The sequence below is a fragment of the Pipistrellus kuhlii genome, unplaced genomic scaffold, assembly GCF_014108245.1.
Source record: "Pipistrellus kuhlii isolate mPipKuh1 unplaced genomic scaffold, mPipKuh1.p scaffold_m20_p_11, whole genome shotgun sequence".
Taxonomy (NCBI): Eukaryota; Metazoa; Chordata; class Mammalia; order Chiroptera; family Vespertilionidae; genus Pipistrellus; species Pipistrellus kuhlii.
In genome coordinates, this window is record NW_023425416.1 from 11,116,715 (window position 1) to 11,131,704 (window position 14,990).

Sequence of the window (14,990 nt, forward strand, 5' to 3'; positions counted from 1 at the left end):
CAGAACTACAATACTTTGGCTAAAGGGGAAGTTAGAGTCTCAGAAATCTGCCCTGGGGCTCTGATGAACCAGTTAAAAACACTGATGTAGTCCTAGCCCATTTGGCTCAGTGGATAGAGCGTCAGCCAGTGGACTGTAGGGTCCCAGGTTTGATTCCAGTCAAGGGCACATGCCCGGGTTGTGGGCTCAATCCCCAGTAGGGGATGTGCAGAAGGCAGCCAGTCAATGATTCTCTCTCATCATTGATGTTTCTGTTTCTCCCTCTTCCTTCCTCTCTTAAATCAATTATATATATATATATATATATATATATATATATATATTAATATATATATATATAATATATATATATATATATATATATATATATTTAAAAAACAAAACACTGATGTAGCCCATCCCGTCAATTTGACCTTGCCTAAGGTCAAATGTTAGAACACAAGGAGGGCCGAGACCAGTTTGGCTCAATGGATAGAGCGTCGGCTTGGGGACTGAAGAACCCAGGTTCGATTCCGGTCAAGGGCATGTACCTTGGCTGCGGGCATATCCCCAGTAGGGGGTGTGCAAGAGGCAGCTGATCAATGACTCTCTCTCATCAATGTTTCTAGCTCTCTATCTCTCTCCCTTCCTCTCTGTACAAAATCAATAAAATATATTTAAAAAAAAAAAAAAAAAGAACACAAGGAGGATTAGGACCCAGGCTTCCTCCACATCAGTGCCTTTCAGCAGAACCATAGCACTGGGAAGTGAAGTCGTTGCGAAGACTGGTTCACAGGGAACAGGGGTCTCCCCTCTTCTGACTTCTAGGGTAACAACACTAATAACTAAGGTTTATTTCATCTGCCTGTGACTCAGGACACGTGTGCACCTTAATCCGCAGGATAGCCTACGAGGTGTAGGCACATACTATTATTGGCCCATACACGCGGACACTGGGACTTAGAGCAAGGAGGGCATCAGATGAAGAGGCTGAGATGCACTGTGCAGCAGGAGGCATAACTGCATTTAACAGCAGGGGACATTGGCATGATCAAGACAGAACTCTGGAAAACTTGCCCCAGGCTCCACAACAGTGAGGTCACCCCTTACCTGGCCTTTGAGTCTCTACTGCATTTTTGTCAAGACACAGTCGCTCTGGACCAGAATGTCTCAATGTATCAAAGCCCAGCTTCCAGCCGAGCCAGCAGCCTGCGCTCGGGCCATTTGGATGGAGGAGTGGACGGCTCTTCCCAGAACCTCCTGGGCCACAGTGTGCTTGCAAATCAGTTGCCATAGACACAGAGCCCTGACACTTACTAAAAAAAGTCTTTTCCTGAAGCTCCTCTGAAATGTAACAATGGGAAGGTAAGATTTCAGAACTCTCTCAAGAAAACTACCAAACTGATCTTTTGAAAGTGAAATATAGTTGTCCTTTTGTTTGAAATATATTGATAGTTGTCCTTTTGTATTTGACATTTGTTTCTTTACAAATGTGACCCTTAAATTATTCACACTTACCAGCTCCGGAGTAGAACAAAAACAACCTTTGTCTTCAGGCTTGCAGCCTCTTTTGCAGTTGACACAGATCTGGACCAAGAAAGGCATTCAGAAGGACTCTTGGAGTTACCAGTCTCATTAAAACAACACCTGTGTACCCTTTGCTTGGCAAAACCACATAGGATATTCCTTTATGAATGTTTATTAATTTCACATGAGACATAAACAGGCAACAGATGCTTATTTTATAGATGTGGTATCTAAATTCCTAGTAAGGAACTTAGGGATATCCCATGGCTCCTCGCAGCCAGCCGAGAGGGGAATCTGGCCCCCACTCACTACTTTCACACTTTCCTGGTATTGAGTCCCATATTGTGCCACACGATTATTTCACACTTAACTAATGCTGACTCTACAGCAGTCTCCTAAAATCGCTGTGTTCGTTACCACACCAGACATTCTGTTTCATCAAACAACTGTGCACCCTCAGTGGCACCTAGGATACAGTGAACACCCCATAGATACTTGATGAGTGGACCAGTGAGTCTTCTTCTCTGGAAACAGGAGGAGGATTTGGTCTACTCTGGATCATCCTGTATCTTGAAGATTTATTTAAGATGTAAAAGAGCCCTTCTCCCAGAAAAACCAGTACTGATGATTAATAGTAATAACAGCTCAGCCAGCATGGCTCAGTGGTTGAGCATTGACCTTTGAACCAGGAGTTCACAGTTCGATTTCTGGTAAGAGCACATGTCCGGGTTGCAGGCTGGATCCCCAGTAGGGGGCATACAGGAGGCAATCAATCAATGATTCTCTCTCATCATTGATGTTTCTCTCTTTCCCTCTCCCTCTCTAAAATCAATAAAAGTATATTTATTTTTAAAAAATAATAATAGAAGTCAGCTTTAATAAAGCACCCACCGTGTGCTGGCACTGGCTGGAGTTTCCCCATATATTTCCTCACAACCACTAGTCCCAGCACTCCCAGTGATGGGGCTCTGTCGTGTCCCCACCTTACAGGTGAGGTGAAGGTCACAGCCTGGGTCAACCGACCCACTGAATGTGGAGAAGTCGCTGACCAGGCCGCTCCACACCCTGAGTCCCTGTGCTGTGACAGGACCACAGAGTTCCCATTTACGGGTCATTGAGAACTGGATGGCGGAAATGTCCCCTGCAATGTCTTTTAATTTAGGAAGTTCTTTTTCTTGAAGCTTTCTGGGTTTTAAAAATATATATTTTCTTTAGTATTCTCCTTATCCATAGAGCCCCTGCCTGAACTCAGCCTGTGACTGTTCATTAGTGTTTATGACATTCTTGAATCCAGAATCCCTTCCCTGTGAGGTAAGGGTCGCCCTTTGTTCCCTGACTGACATTGGAGCTCGAAGATGTTTTCTCTTGTGCGGCTGCGCAGGGCCCCAGGGTGTCCTCTGCACAGAAGGGATTGGGAGGTGGGGGGTCAACATTATCATTGAGGCAAACAGATGCCTTCCCCCAGCCCCAGCACAGGAGGGGATCCTCCAGCAGAGAGGTGAACACATTGCTGGTGTCTGGGGCGCTCTCCCTTACTCCAGAACCACACCCCACCACTTACCCCTCACCTGCACCCAGAGGGTGGGGCCCAGGAAGTGGTCCCGTGCCCCTGGCTGGGACTGGATGCCTTTCCACCAGCTGCAGTGCAGCACCTTCCTGAAACCAGACCCCTGAGAGGGGATGGGCTCTGAGGCTTCCCAGCCCAGTAGTCAGGCAGGGACCTTCCTTCGGTGAGACCAAAAGGCATTCAGAGTTGAAAGCCGCGCGATTGTTTTGTGGGGGTTTTCCAGCTTTGTGGAAACATAATGGACACATGACATTGTGTAAGTTTAAGGTGCGCAACATGATGATTTGATATACTGTGTGCATTTACAAGTGGGAGCTACCCAGAAAGAATGAAATTGCAGTTAACTCCTAATTAATCATCTAAATCCTCAACGTGTCACTTTAAATGGCACTTTACAAGTAAAATACTGCCACGGTGTTTACCAAAGGGGCGAAGTACTTATTTCCCAAATGGAACCGGAACTGTAATCATAGCATGTTATTTGCCTTCCAAAGAACAATACAGCTTTCTAAAAGAGAAGTATCTTTTCACTCTTCTCATTCCATTGTTGATCATTAATCTTCCCCGTTGAGAGTACGTATCTGCTGAAAACCAAACTTCAGCAGTTCTCAGTGGACTTCCTCAGGCTCTAGTGCAAGTGGATTTTGCCCTCCTGTGAGATACGCTGGTGGTAGAGTTTGCAAGCACCTGCTTCTGGGGAAAATCTTATCTAAAATGTCATCTTTATTGCTCCTTAGGCTGACTGCTCCCTGCGGTGATCCCTCCCCATTGAATTGTTTAAATAATAGTGTATTAGTATGCACATGAAAATACAGTCAATCTGTTCTCAAGATCTATAGGAGAGAAAATGCATTAACTTTTTTTTTTAATTCTAGATGGCAGCATCAGAAAATTGAAAGTCAAGTACAGTGTCTTGATTCAGAGATTTTAAATCTGATAAAGTGGTGCCACATCATTTGTTTTTAAGCTTGAAGACTTAGCTTGTGCGTAAAGGTTTTCTATTATTTCAGTTACAATGCATTAAATATAGGTAATTAAGCACTTGTATTAATTGACTTTCAAAGGGTCACCTGGAAGGATCGCTCACTCCTTCAGCTCTGAGTGGAGGGCCTGTGAGGGGAGGGCGGGTAAGGATGCTGCTGGCTCCATTGGTCTTTCTCTAGTTATTGCTGTTAACCAATTTCAACGTGGATGAAGCTGAAAGTTTATAAATAGATTATTATCTGAAAGGCAATTTTATTTCACTAGAAATGGCTTTATTGTGTGCAGAAGTGTAAAAAATGTAATTTGGATCCCTGACCAGATGCTCTTAGTCTAGTAGGAGAGAATGGCTTTATTTGTTAATTTGTCCTTTTAGAGCTTCTGCAGCCAGTCTTTAAATAGAGCAATTTCACATTTGGGGGAAAAACAAACTCTGCACTACCCAAGAATATAATTGAAAATTACCCCATGCCCAAGCACAATAATTACCTTTCAAAACGTTTCCCATTGCTGGATATCATAGAGGCAATTGCTTAATGATATTATAATTTCATTACGTAGGGATTACAGTGGCAAAAGGTTGTAAGTTGGAGGCTTTGAAAATTAAGTTGTAATGAAAACAAAACCTTTATGTAGTTTAAAGCACTCATTTCCATGTAAAATTATACATAAGGTCACCCAATTTTTGTATGAATGCCAGTGTTGGTAGAATTTAAAATTCATCCATTTAAGGCTTTAGTACTAAACCAAACAAAACCTGCCTTAAGCCCATGGTTATCACGCATGAGGTCCCAGTTCTGTAGAGATGAGTATGGGACGAGCACGTGTCTGCAGCAGTTACTGCTCCCGGCTGTCTGCGTGACGTAGCAGGGCCCCTCCTGAGGGCTGGGCCCACTCCACCCCTTGGCAGATGGGCGATAAGGCCCAGGGCTCATTACAACCCTTACTGACAACTTGAAAAACTCCTGGCTGGTTATAAAAAGACTTGTTTTCTAAGTAAAATAGCATCAGCTTAAAACTTTATCTTTTGGTGCCGAAGCCGGTTTGGCTCAGTGGTAGAGCGTCGGTCTGCGGACTGAAGGGTCCCGGGTTCGATTCCGGTCAAGGGCATGTACATTGGTTGTGGGCACATCCCCGGTAGGGGGTGTGCAAGAGGCAGCTGGTCGATGTTTCTCTCTCATTGACATTTCTAACTCTCTCTCCCTCTCCCTTCCTCTCTGTAAAAAGTCAATAAAATATATTTTTTTTTTAAAACTTTATCTTTTGGGAAAGTGCAGGCACCAATGCACTAAGTCACTAAATAGCCTGTAACTCTTGTGCCCGATGTCAGAATCTCCCTGAGGTGTTGTCGACACAAGAAAAGATGCCCAGTGTAGCTCCCTGAGCTGGTTTTACTCATAGTCCGAGATATGTGGTTTTAACATTACACCTGATGGAAAAGTTATTTTACTTTTGGAAAAAGATGTGATAGTGTAAGAACTGTTTTTATTTCCTAGCTGTGGTCTTCATTGTTCATTCAAATCAACTGGGGTTTTTTTTTGTTTTGTTTTGTTTTTCTTTTGAAAAATCCAAAAGATAAAGTTGGGGTGGGGAATAAGGTATTAATGAACATATTCCACTCGTGTCTAACTCCAATATCTTAAGTTTCCCATGGTGACGACTGTAACAGTACTTATTGAATGCTTACTGAGTGTGATGAGTGTTACCTTATGTAGTTCTCACAGGTACTGTCACAGGCACTGTTACTGTCCTTACCGTACATGCGAGGCTCAAGCAGTGACCTTCCCAATGTCCCACAGCCGGGAAGTGGTAGAAATGGGATTTGGACCAGGTCTGCCCCACTGCCATGGCTCAGTGTCACACTGCCTGTGTCCATGAGCCCTTTTCTCATCCTTGAAGCTTTGTCAGTGCCCCTGTTTTGAATTACTAAAAAGTCACAGCCTATAGTTCATGACTTATTTTATTGTTATTATCCTTAATAGTGGTGGTAATGACCATCATTGAACAGCTACCGAGTGCACTGTGCGATACCTGGCACCCAGTGTCCAGTGTCTGCCACCATGCCCTGTGAGAGAGGCACCGTTATTCCTGCTTCATAAATGAGTAAGCAAAGGGCTTGTGAGGTGAAATGACCGAAGCAGCCTAAGGTGATGTGGGCCTGAAGCAGCCTAAGGTGATGTAAGCAGAAGCAGCCTAAGGTGATGTGGGCCCGAAGCAGCGGGCTCCCATCCCTCCCAGGTTTGGTGGCTCCTGCAGCCTCTTCACCTCTCTGCCATTGTGCCTCCCTGTCCATCTCCTTGTCTACCTGTAGTGGCTGCTTTTGTTTTGTGTGTGTGTGTGTGTGTGTGTGTGTGTGTGTGTGTCACATTCACTACTGGACTGCTCAGCCACATGGCAGGCACACAGTAGGTCCTATTGATAAACTGGCATGGTTCTGTTCTCTGCAGTCGCCCCAATATGGAAGAAGTGATGGGTTGAATATGTGAAAGTAAACGAAGTGCACACACCCCTTTGATGTACAGAAGTGACCTCACGGGGTCCTTTTCCCTATAAAACGGCCTCTTGGGAAGCATTCCCAACCTCTGACACGTAGAGGAAGCAGGTGGAGGCCCTGGGCTCCACTCTTAAGGTGACAACAGAAAGTGAAGGACAGGCAGCCTGCTTCTCCGCGCTCCTGTTCCCGGTAAGAAACTGCAGGGCGCCACTGTGAGGTGGCTGTTCGCTAAAGCCGGTCACAGTGCTCGGACATAAGCCACTGCAGACGAGAGTCACAGACACTCATCAGAGGCACCTCGGGGATCACTGGAGCCTGTCCCCTGTCGTAGGGAAGGTTCAGCTATGAAATTGCGCCCAAACGGTTGCCCAGTCCCTGCTTCACCTGCCCCAAGGTCCACGTCCCATTCCCTGGTCACTCAGATGTTTAGAAATTTCTTCCTCCTGTTGAGCCAAAATCTGTCCCTTTGTAACTTTCACCTGGCCGCCCTATTGCTTTCTGCTGGAACCACACGGAATCTTCCTCTTTTGCTCATTAGCCATCTTTGTATACTTGAAGCCGGAGGCCGCTGTCGCCTCCACTGAGCTGTGTCCTTTCTGGATGTAGTCAGTCACGTTCCCTCGGGCTCACTGAGCTGCTCACCTCTGCTCTCCCACGTGGACATGCTCATCTTGGTCAGTGGTGTTTGAAATATGGCAAATCAAATTTCCTTTGTTTCCAAACCTGATTTTTTAAAATGTAGGACACCTTCACAGTTTTACTCTTTTTCTTGCTTAAATTCCTGTAATAAAATAGCTCCCAACTGAGTTGAGTTACACCACCTTTGTAATAAAACAGCAAGCTAGTATGGTCGAAAGAATACCTGAGAGTCTGGAAACCCAGGTTCATCCCTGAATCTGCCTCTAAGCAACCACGTAACCACAGATGAGCTATTTACCTTTTCGGACCCTGGTTCCTCATCTGTAAATTGGGTACAAAAATTCCTGTCTACTTCACAAAACAGTGAGGGCCAAATGAGCTCCTGCATGAGAAGTTGCTTTTCATGCCAGTGGTTCTGCCAGAGGTTAGTGAGCAGGGCAGACACAATCATTCTTCTGGTAGACTTCACTCTAAGGACTGCCAGACTACATGCCCTAGACTCTAGGGCCTAGCGGATCTGCTGATTGTGTTCCCCCTACCCACCTCCAGGTCACTTCACACTCCTGATTGCCTGGTTCTCCTATCACGGCATCCCCAACACCTGGCTCGGAGCCTGGTGCAGGGGGAAATGACCTTGAGTGTTTGGGGTGGTTAGCAGGAGGATGAGCAGAGGAATGGCTGTTGTGTCATTCCAGGCCTGCTCTTCACCATCTTGGCTCCACTTCCTGGGACTTAAGTCCATCCCGTCACTGTCCCAACAAGCACCAGCTGGATCTGATTTTGGGGGTTGGGGGTAAAATGAAGCTCCACCAATACCACTACACTCCCTTACTCTGGGCAAAGACACTTAAGCTCACGGGCTTTGTTTCACAATCATTTATTCACCCTTTCAAAGAACATTCAGTATTTACTGAGCCTGTATTGCATGCCAGCCCTGCCTGTGCTCACCACCTTCCCAAACTGTCCCCTGTAAGCCTGTGACCCAAAAGTTTGGTTCTTGGTAGCCTATGCAAGGAAGACAGAGGAGTGTTGTCTTCATCTCCCTTCCCACCTGAGCCTGCTCTGGTTTTCTCTAGCTCAGGAAGATCTTGCCTCCCAGCCTCTGAGTTTCTGTTACGTGGATTTTCCGAAGTCCCCAGAAGGCACTCGCTGGTGATGGTGTCAGGTACCCAAGTACATAGCACACATTGGGCACAGAAAAGGTGCAGGGAGTCATCTAGTAAAACAGGTTTCTCATTCCATGTCATTTGTAGGAAATCAAGCAAAATTTGGGCAGCAGCAATTCTTTTCATGCAAACCATCCAAATGGCTGTCACAACAGCAACAACAAAAAACCTCCAGCCATGTTCACTATTCCCAGCAAAGTTCACATACTTCCCACCACTAATAAAATGACAGGTCACCTGGCATTGTTTTTTCCGTATGGCTTCTGTGCTTTATATATCCTATTTATCTTTCTAAATATTTTTAATTGTTTTAATTTAATCTATTAGTTAATAAAATTATCTGTGTTTCAGATCAACAATTCTACAATACTTCATCTTATATATTGTGTGTTCTAAACATTTTATCCTAATTCGTGCTTATTTGGTAGTCTTTTTAGGCTGTATGAATGGGGATTGAGTTTTTTATTATGTCATTCAATTCACACTTTTGCATTTGCACTGCTCTGGCCCCTGAAGAAGCATAAAACCGTGACGGCTGCTTTGAATCCTACTGGTTTCCCTAACCCTGATTCACATAACCCTCGGTCCTTCCCCCTCCCCGCCAGTTCTCCACACTCGGTTTTCCTTCTCCTTCCCACCAAAGCAGGCCTGTGATTGCTGACTCTTCCCTTCCTTGCACTGCATCATCTCATCACATCTGCAGCACTCCTCCATCAGAACCAACATCTACCCACAGAAAGAAAGTCCCCGGGGAGAGATGGCGATTCCCTTTTCCTCGCTCTTCCGATGTTGCCGGTTAGGAATTTGGGGCGAGGCCAGTAGCTAACATGTCTGTGGTTCCCCTTCCCGCAGGTGAAGAAGACCTGAGTGCGGAAGAGGACGAGGAAGTGCTGACTCTTCTGTATGACCCATGTCTGAACTGTTACTTTGATCCCCAGACTGGGAAATACTACGAGTTGGTGTAAGCCCTCCTTCCAGGGCAAAGAATGGCCACCCCCAGGCCGTGCAGGACAGCAGTTCTGACTCTGTGGACACCACAGTGTGCGTATCAGGCAGGCCCGCAGAATCAGAAGTAACTGAGAGGAGTGAATTACTTTTGTAAATAATGTTCGATGTTAAGAATAAGTACATCCTTTTCGTAGACGTGTGTGCCTTTTTGGAACTGTGAAGGAATTAATACACAGGCAAGATTTTAGGGTTTTGAATTGGTTCTTATTTTTTGGTTCTCATCTTACATATAATTTTGTGTGTGTTTTTTTCATATAATTTTATGTAAAAATTAAGAGTTATTAATTCAAATACTTTGCAGTGTTAATCTGTAAATGATGGCTGGATGTATAGAAAATGTATTCTTCTTTAAACAATACCTGGGTACCTTTTATTTTATTACCTATTTGTATTAAAAATAAAATATGATGATTAGAAGATGACCTTTTAAACTGCTCCTTTTTATGTATCCCACTTTCTTTACCAGAATATTCCTAAGTACTATTTACCTTTTCTTAGACGCTTAAGAAAGGAAATGTGCACTGGTCAGACTTAATGATCACATTTTATTGGCACTGGCCCCACTATTTCCATTTCATTATAGTTCATCCAGAGTTTGCCGAGATCACAACATTGTTAATCACTTAAGCTGCTTAGCACTGTGCTTTGCTTTGCTGCTTTTTTGTTTTGTTTTGTTTTACCAATTACCTCTGAATTTTAACAATATGACCCAAACCTAGCTCCATGGATCCAGATTTTACAAGAAGTCAGGCGTACATGCCATACGCCTCGCCGCTTCTATGATTGAGCCCAGAGAAATCGGGGAGGCTTTCTTTGGTCTTCAAGGTCATGTCACTGTAACCTTGCAATGCAGCAGAGGGAACTTGTGTGCTTCCTGAACTTGAGTGGATGGCCTTGAAGTGCGTGCCAAACATATTGATGTTGAGCTCAAGGAAGTACTTCTGTTAACTGGCACATGTTGTTATTTAATAAAGATTTTTTAATAGAGAAGAGTACCATTGGGGATGAAGAAGTACGGGTGTTCAGTTGGGTTTGATGGCAGTGCTGTAATTTTATTTAATGTTGTTTGATAGAGGAAATAAGAGCTCCTTTTTCAGGAGTAGATTGGGGCTCCTATGCAAAGGATCATACATTATGTAGGACCATGTTTGTGTATGATAAGCTTTTAATCTTATTGTTCACAAAGTATAGCTTTGTTAAGAATTTCTCTCCAAGGTTTTTATACTTACAAAATGCAAATCCATCACTGGGACTTCAGAAAGCATGCAGAATTATAATCTAGTTGGGTTATCCTGGTTATTACCTTGAAGGCTGGAGTGGGGCTTAGAAGGCCTTGTTCCTGCTTTAGTCAGTCTCAAAACATCCATATACATGGGGAAGTCAACTCTGTACTAGCTGAGATGTGTAGTTACAAATATAAAAAACATCTAGGCTAAAAAAAAAACCTTAAGGGTACAAGTCTCTCTCATGAACCCCAAAACAGAATACTACAAAGCCTCCAAAGGAACTGGAGCTAGAACAAGAAAACTATAGGAAACTGAATTATAAGCAACATACACCCTTGATCCCAGAATCCAAGGATCTGTTGAGTGATCGGATACAGGAGGTACAGGAATCAGGGCAGGTCCGGGGATCCTGCAGCGGGAACCATATTTTCTCCTGATGATAGTCACCAAAATGACAGCATCACCTCTTTCTGCCTGGAGCCTCTGCTCAGGGAGCAAGTGGCTCGAGGGCTTCCTTCATTTGTCTGTTATCGCCAACCTGTTTGGAATGGGAGTGGTATGGTCCCTGACCGAGAAAAAGGCACTGTTAACAAAGTGGAGAGGGGTGCCAAGCAGGCAGAAATGACAGCTGTCTGCCTGGGGATCTAGACACATTATTACCTCTGATTCATCTTGCCCACCTCTTCTCTCTTCTCTTTCTTAACCATTTCTCACTCTCTTTGTCTCTCTCCCCTCCCCCCTGAAACTTTCTCAGCTTCTCATTCTACTTGCCAGAACACTCAGCCATTCCATAGCCCACACCTCCCATCATACAGAAACATTAGCTCTCATTTTCTATTCAAAAATCCAGACAGATTCCAAGTGGCCCAATCTGGTTCGGTGTCCACGAGAACCTTCGACTGTTCATCGCTGTTGAGATTTCTACAGAAGGGTTGAAAAGAAGCAGGCGTGCTTCACACTGCCGATTTCAAACCAAATGATACATCAAGCTTACTTGAAAATTTATTGACTGGGCCTATTCTGCTTCACTGATTATCACATTTGGCTGCATATTAGAATCTTCTGGAAAATTTATAAGGATACTGATGCCTAGGTTCCACCCTAGAGAGTGATTTGATAAATCTCAGTTGCAACCTGAGTAATGGAAAATTTAGAAACCTCCCCTGTCCCCGCCCATGTGGGTCAGTGGTTAAGCATCAACGTATGAACCATGAGGTCACGGTTTGATTCCCGGTCAGGGCACATGCCCAGGTTGTGGTCTCGATCCCCAGTAGAGGGCGTGCAGGAAGCAGCCAATCAATGATTCTCATCATTTCTCTCTCCCTCTCCCTTCCTCTCTGAAATCAATAAAAAATATATTTTAAAATATTAACAATAATCAAATAAATAAAAACCTCTCCTGGTGAATCTACTGTGCAGCCCCAGTTGAGAACCACAGGGTGGATCAGATCCAACATGATGAGGGCAGGAGAGGTGCCTGATGGTACAGGTCTCCGTTTCCATTGTTAAGACTTCAACTTCTACTTCCCTAATCAACTGTGTGTCTGAAAGTGACTATTACGAATGGATCCCGAAAAAGTAATTTGGTTCAATATGGAAATACATCTTAAGTTCATTTGGGGGCTGATCTAGTTTCCTATTTCATATAATCTGGGATGCAACTTGCAGGTGACTTGAAGTCTTCAATCTCTAACGTATTTAATTACAGAGCCCAGGTAATGAAAGGTATGGGAGAAACTGTCAGCTCATAGGTGACATCAGATCAGTGATTGACTTCCCTAGCAATTATACCTCCTCTCTCTAATTGTCTGTTAAAGGAAAACAATGACATTTGCAAAGTATAGATACTTTTGCAAGATAATTTGCACTCTTGTATTTCTCCATATTTTATATTAGCTTCATTAAGTCAGTTATTTCAACCACATCTTGATTTTTTTGAAGTGCAAACTGTGATTAATAACCAAGAATAGTGTAGTCACATATTGTACAACCTGAAGGACAAGTAATTTAAAGAACTAATTTTAAAGTTGGCCCTTGGCTTTAATCAAAGAGCTAGCTGCTGAACATTTCTGGGCTGTTGTTTTTTTAAGTGTTTAATGAGAGCAAGCGCCAACACTAAGGAGTATTCCAGGCTGCATCCTGTGACTGAGTTTTCAATCACAATAATGAGCGTTAAGAATCATCTGTCCACATGTGGTTGAATCATAGGATTTCTGCTTCAAACACCATTTATTTTGCATTCTAAGAAAGTTAGTTATAAAGAGAATTCTTGACAAGCAAATTCTATTTTTCTCTTCTTCCATTATGATAGCTGAGATAGAATCATCTAATTGGGCCTAGAACGGCCAATCAAGATCATTTCTTTAACTCTGATTTTACAATTAAGAAAAGTGGGATTTAGATGGAGACATGAATTGTCTACCGGCACTCGGTTGCAAAGGCGAAAGTGGAATCTATGATTCCTCATGTCAACTCACAGCGACATCACAGACATTGTGGGCACCAAACACCGTGCCGGAATTTCCCAGCATTCCCTTCTCTTTTGCTCTGTGCAGATCCTTTCTTCCCTTTGTTGTCAGCTTTTCACATCAAGGATCAGCATTTCCCAAAGTGTGTTCCAAGAAAGAAATTCCATTCGAGGTCAATCCATTTAATGGAAGTGGGCAAGAAGCCCATAATCAAACACGTTGGGAAATACTGTCTTTGTCTTTCCTGGAGAAGTTCTCCGTGGCTTTAATAGACCAATATGCAGGGGAGCTCCGAAGAGAGGTGGTGGATGCAGCACTTGTCCAATCCCTTCGCCCTCAGAGTCCTTTTTAGAGAGAGGTCTCAGGGGCTGATCCACCCACAGAACTCTCTCTCTCAGAACCCTGACTCCACTAGAACTCCCAAAACGTGTCTCCCAGGCTGGTCGTGTGTGTGCTGTGGTGTGTGTGTGTGTGTGTCTGTGTATGCCTTTGCTGTTTGATGGTGGTGGATGGCTTTTTAGTTTTGGTTTTGCTCAGTTATTTCACAGGCCCCTTCAGCCTCTTTTCTCTAAAACAAGGTATGCTGGAGCTGAACACTTCTTAAGTCAGAGGCCTTGGTAACCTAAGATGAAGAATGTCCTTTCTCCTGTTTTAAATTATACAAACTTATAACTGTAGGCAATACAGTTAACTTACGACAAAGGATAAATCTAAGTTCAAGTTCATTTCTCATGAATATTGGAGCTTTACATCTTAATGAATATTTTGCTTTGGGTTGGGTGGTTTTAATATAATTTAAAATCACATTAAGTCAAACTAATTTGACTTATAAGAATTAAATAACCAATAAACATGGCCCACATATAACACTAATTTTCACTGCTGACATATTCTTCTGCAGTTAATCTCCTGTAATCCTTCGAAACATTACCGAAGTGAAGTGTGGGAAATGGTATTGATTGGTTTTCATCAGCTCAACTTATCATTGTCAGTGTTTATGCTGAACCTGGCAAGATTTAAGCACATAAACTTGCTGCTAATAGTAATGAGTACTGCCAATCTGTTAACCTGTGGACGAGGAGGAATTATTACCGTTCCCCTTGTCCAAGGGAGACATGTGCCCAGACCCCCAGCAGATACCTAGAACCAAAGATAATACCGAACCCTGTTTGTCCTATGTTTCTTTCCTCAACATACGTACCTGTGATAAAGTTTAATTTGTGCACTAGGCACAGTAAAGGACTAACAACAATAACAGTAAAATAGAACAGCTATAACAATATACTGTAATAAAAGGAGAATGTGACATTATTAAGTAAGATGGGGTTCTTTGAACACAAGCATGCAATTCCATGAAGGCTGCTTTGATACCTGAGATGACACTAAGTGACTAACCCACAGAGAGCATCCACAGTGCAGAGACGCTGGACACAGGGATGGTTCGAATCCCAGGCAGGACGGTGCCAGATTTCACTGCAATACTAAGAACAGTCCATGATTTAAAACTTATGAATTGTTTATTGGATTGTTTTCTTCTGGAATTTTCCACTTAATATTGTTGGACTTTGTTGGCCACAGGTAACTGGAAGTGTGAAAGGAAGTGAAACTGCGGGTAAGGTGGGTTGTTGTACCTCTGATTTTCTGCAAAGGATACTACCACAGGCAGGGAGCAGGCAGGTGTGCCTGGAGCTAAATAACTGAGGTAAGTGCAACCACCTAAGCGTGTTTGGCTTCAGAAGTCCATGAGGGGAAATTACTCTTTATTTCTGACAATATGCCATTTTGGATATAATTTCTACTAATGATGGAGTTGCAATAATCTGTAATTCAATCATGAGATGAGATTAAAACAAGCTCCGGTTTTACTTTATGGCTTCCTAAACTAAAAATTATCCTAATTAAAGAAAATCTAAATTTCACCCTTCATTTTTCCTT

The 14,990-nt window shown here is 43.4% G+C and overlaps 1 protein-coding gene across 5 annotated transcripts in view; it reads left to right on the plus strand.

Moving 5' to 3' along the window:
• CFAP20DC (CFAP20 domain containing) overlaps positions 1-9,778 on the plus strand; it is a 207,228-nt gene extending 197,450 nt beyond the window's left edge. For all 5 annotated transcript variants that reach the window (XM_036430673.2, XM_036430678.2, XM_036430677.2 and 2 more), the window contains one exon: positions 9,206-9,778. In XM_036430673.2, the coding sequence (XP_036286566.1) occupies positions 9,206-9,318 (113 nt within the window). In that variant the 3' untranslated portion in view covers positions 9,319-9,778. The remainder of the gene's footprint in view (positions 1-9,205) is intronic.
• Positions 9,779-14,990: the final 5,212 nt, after the last annotated feature.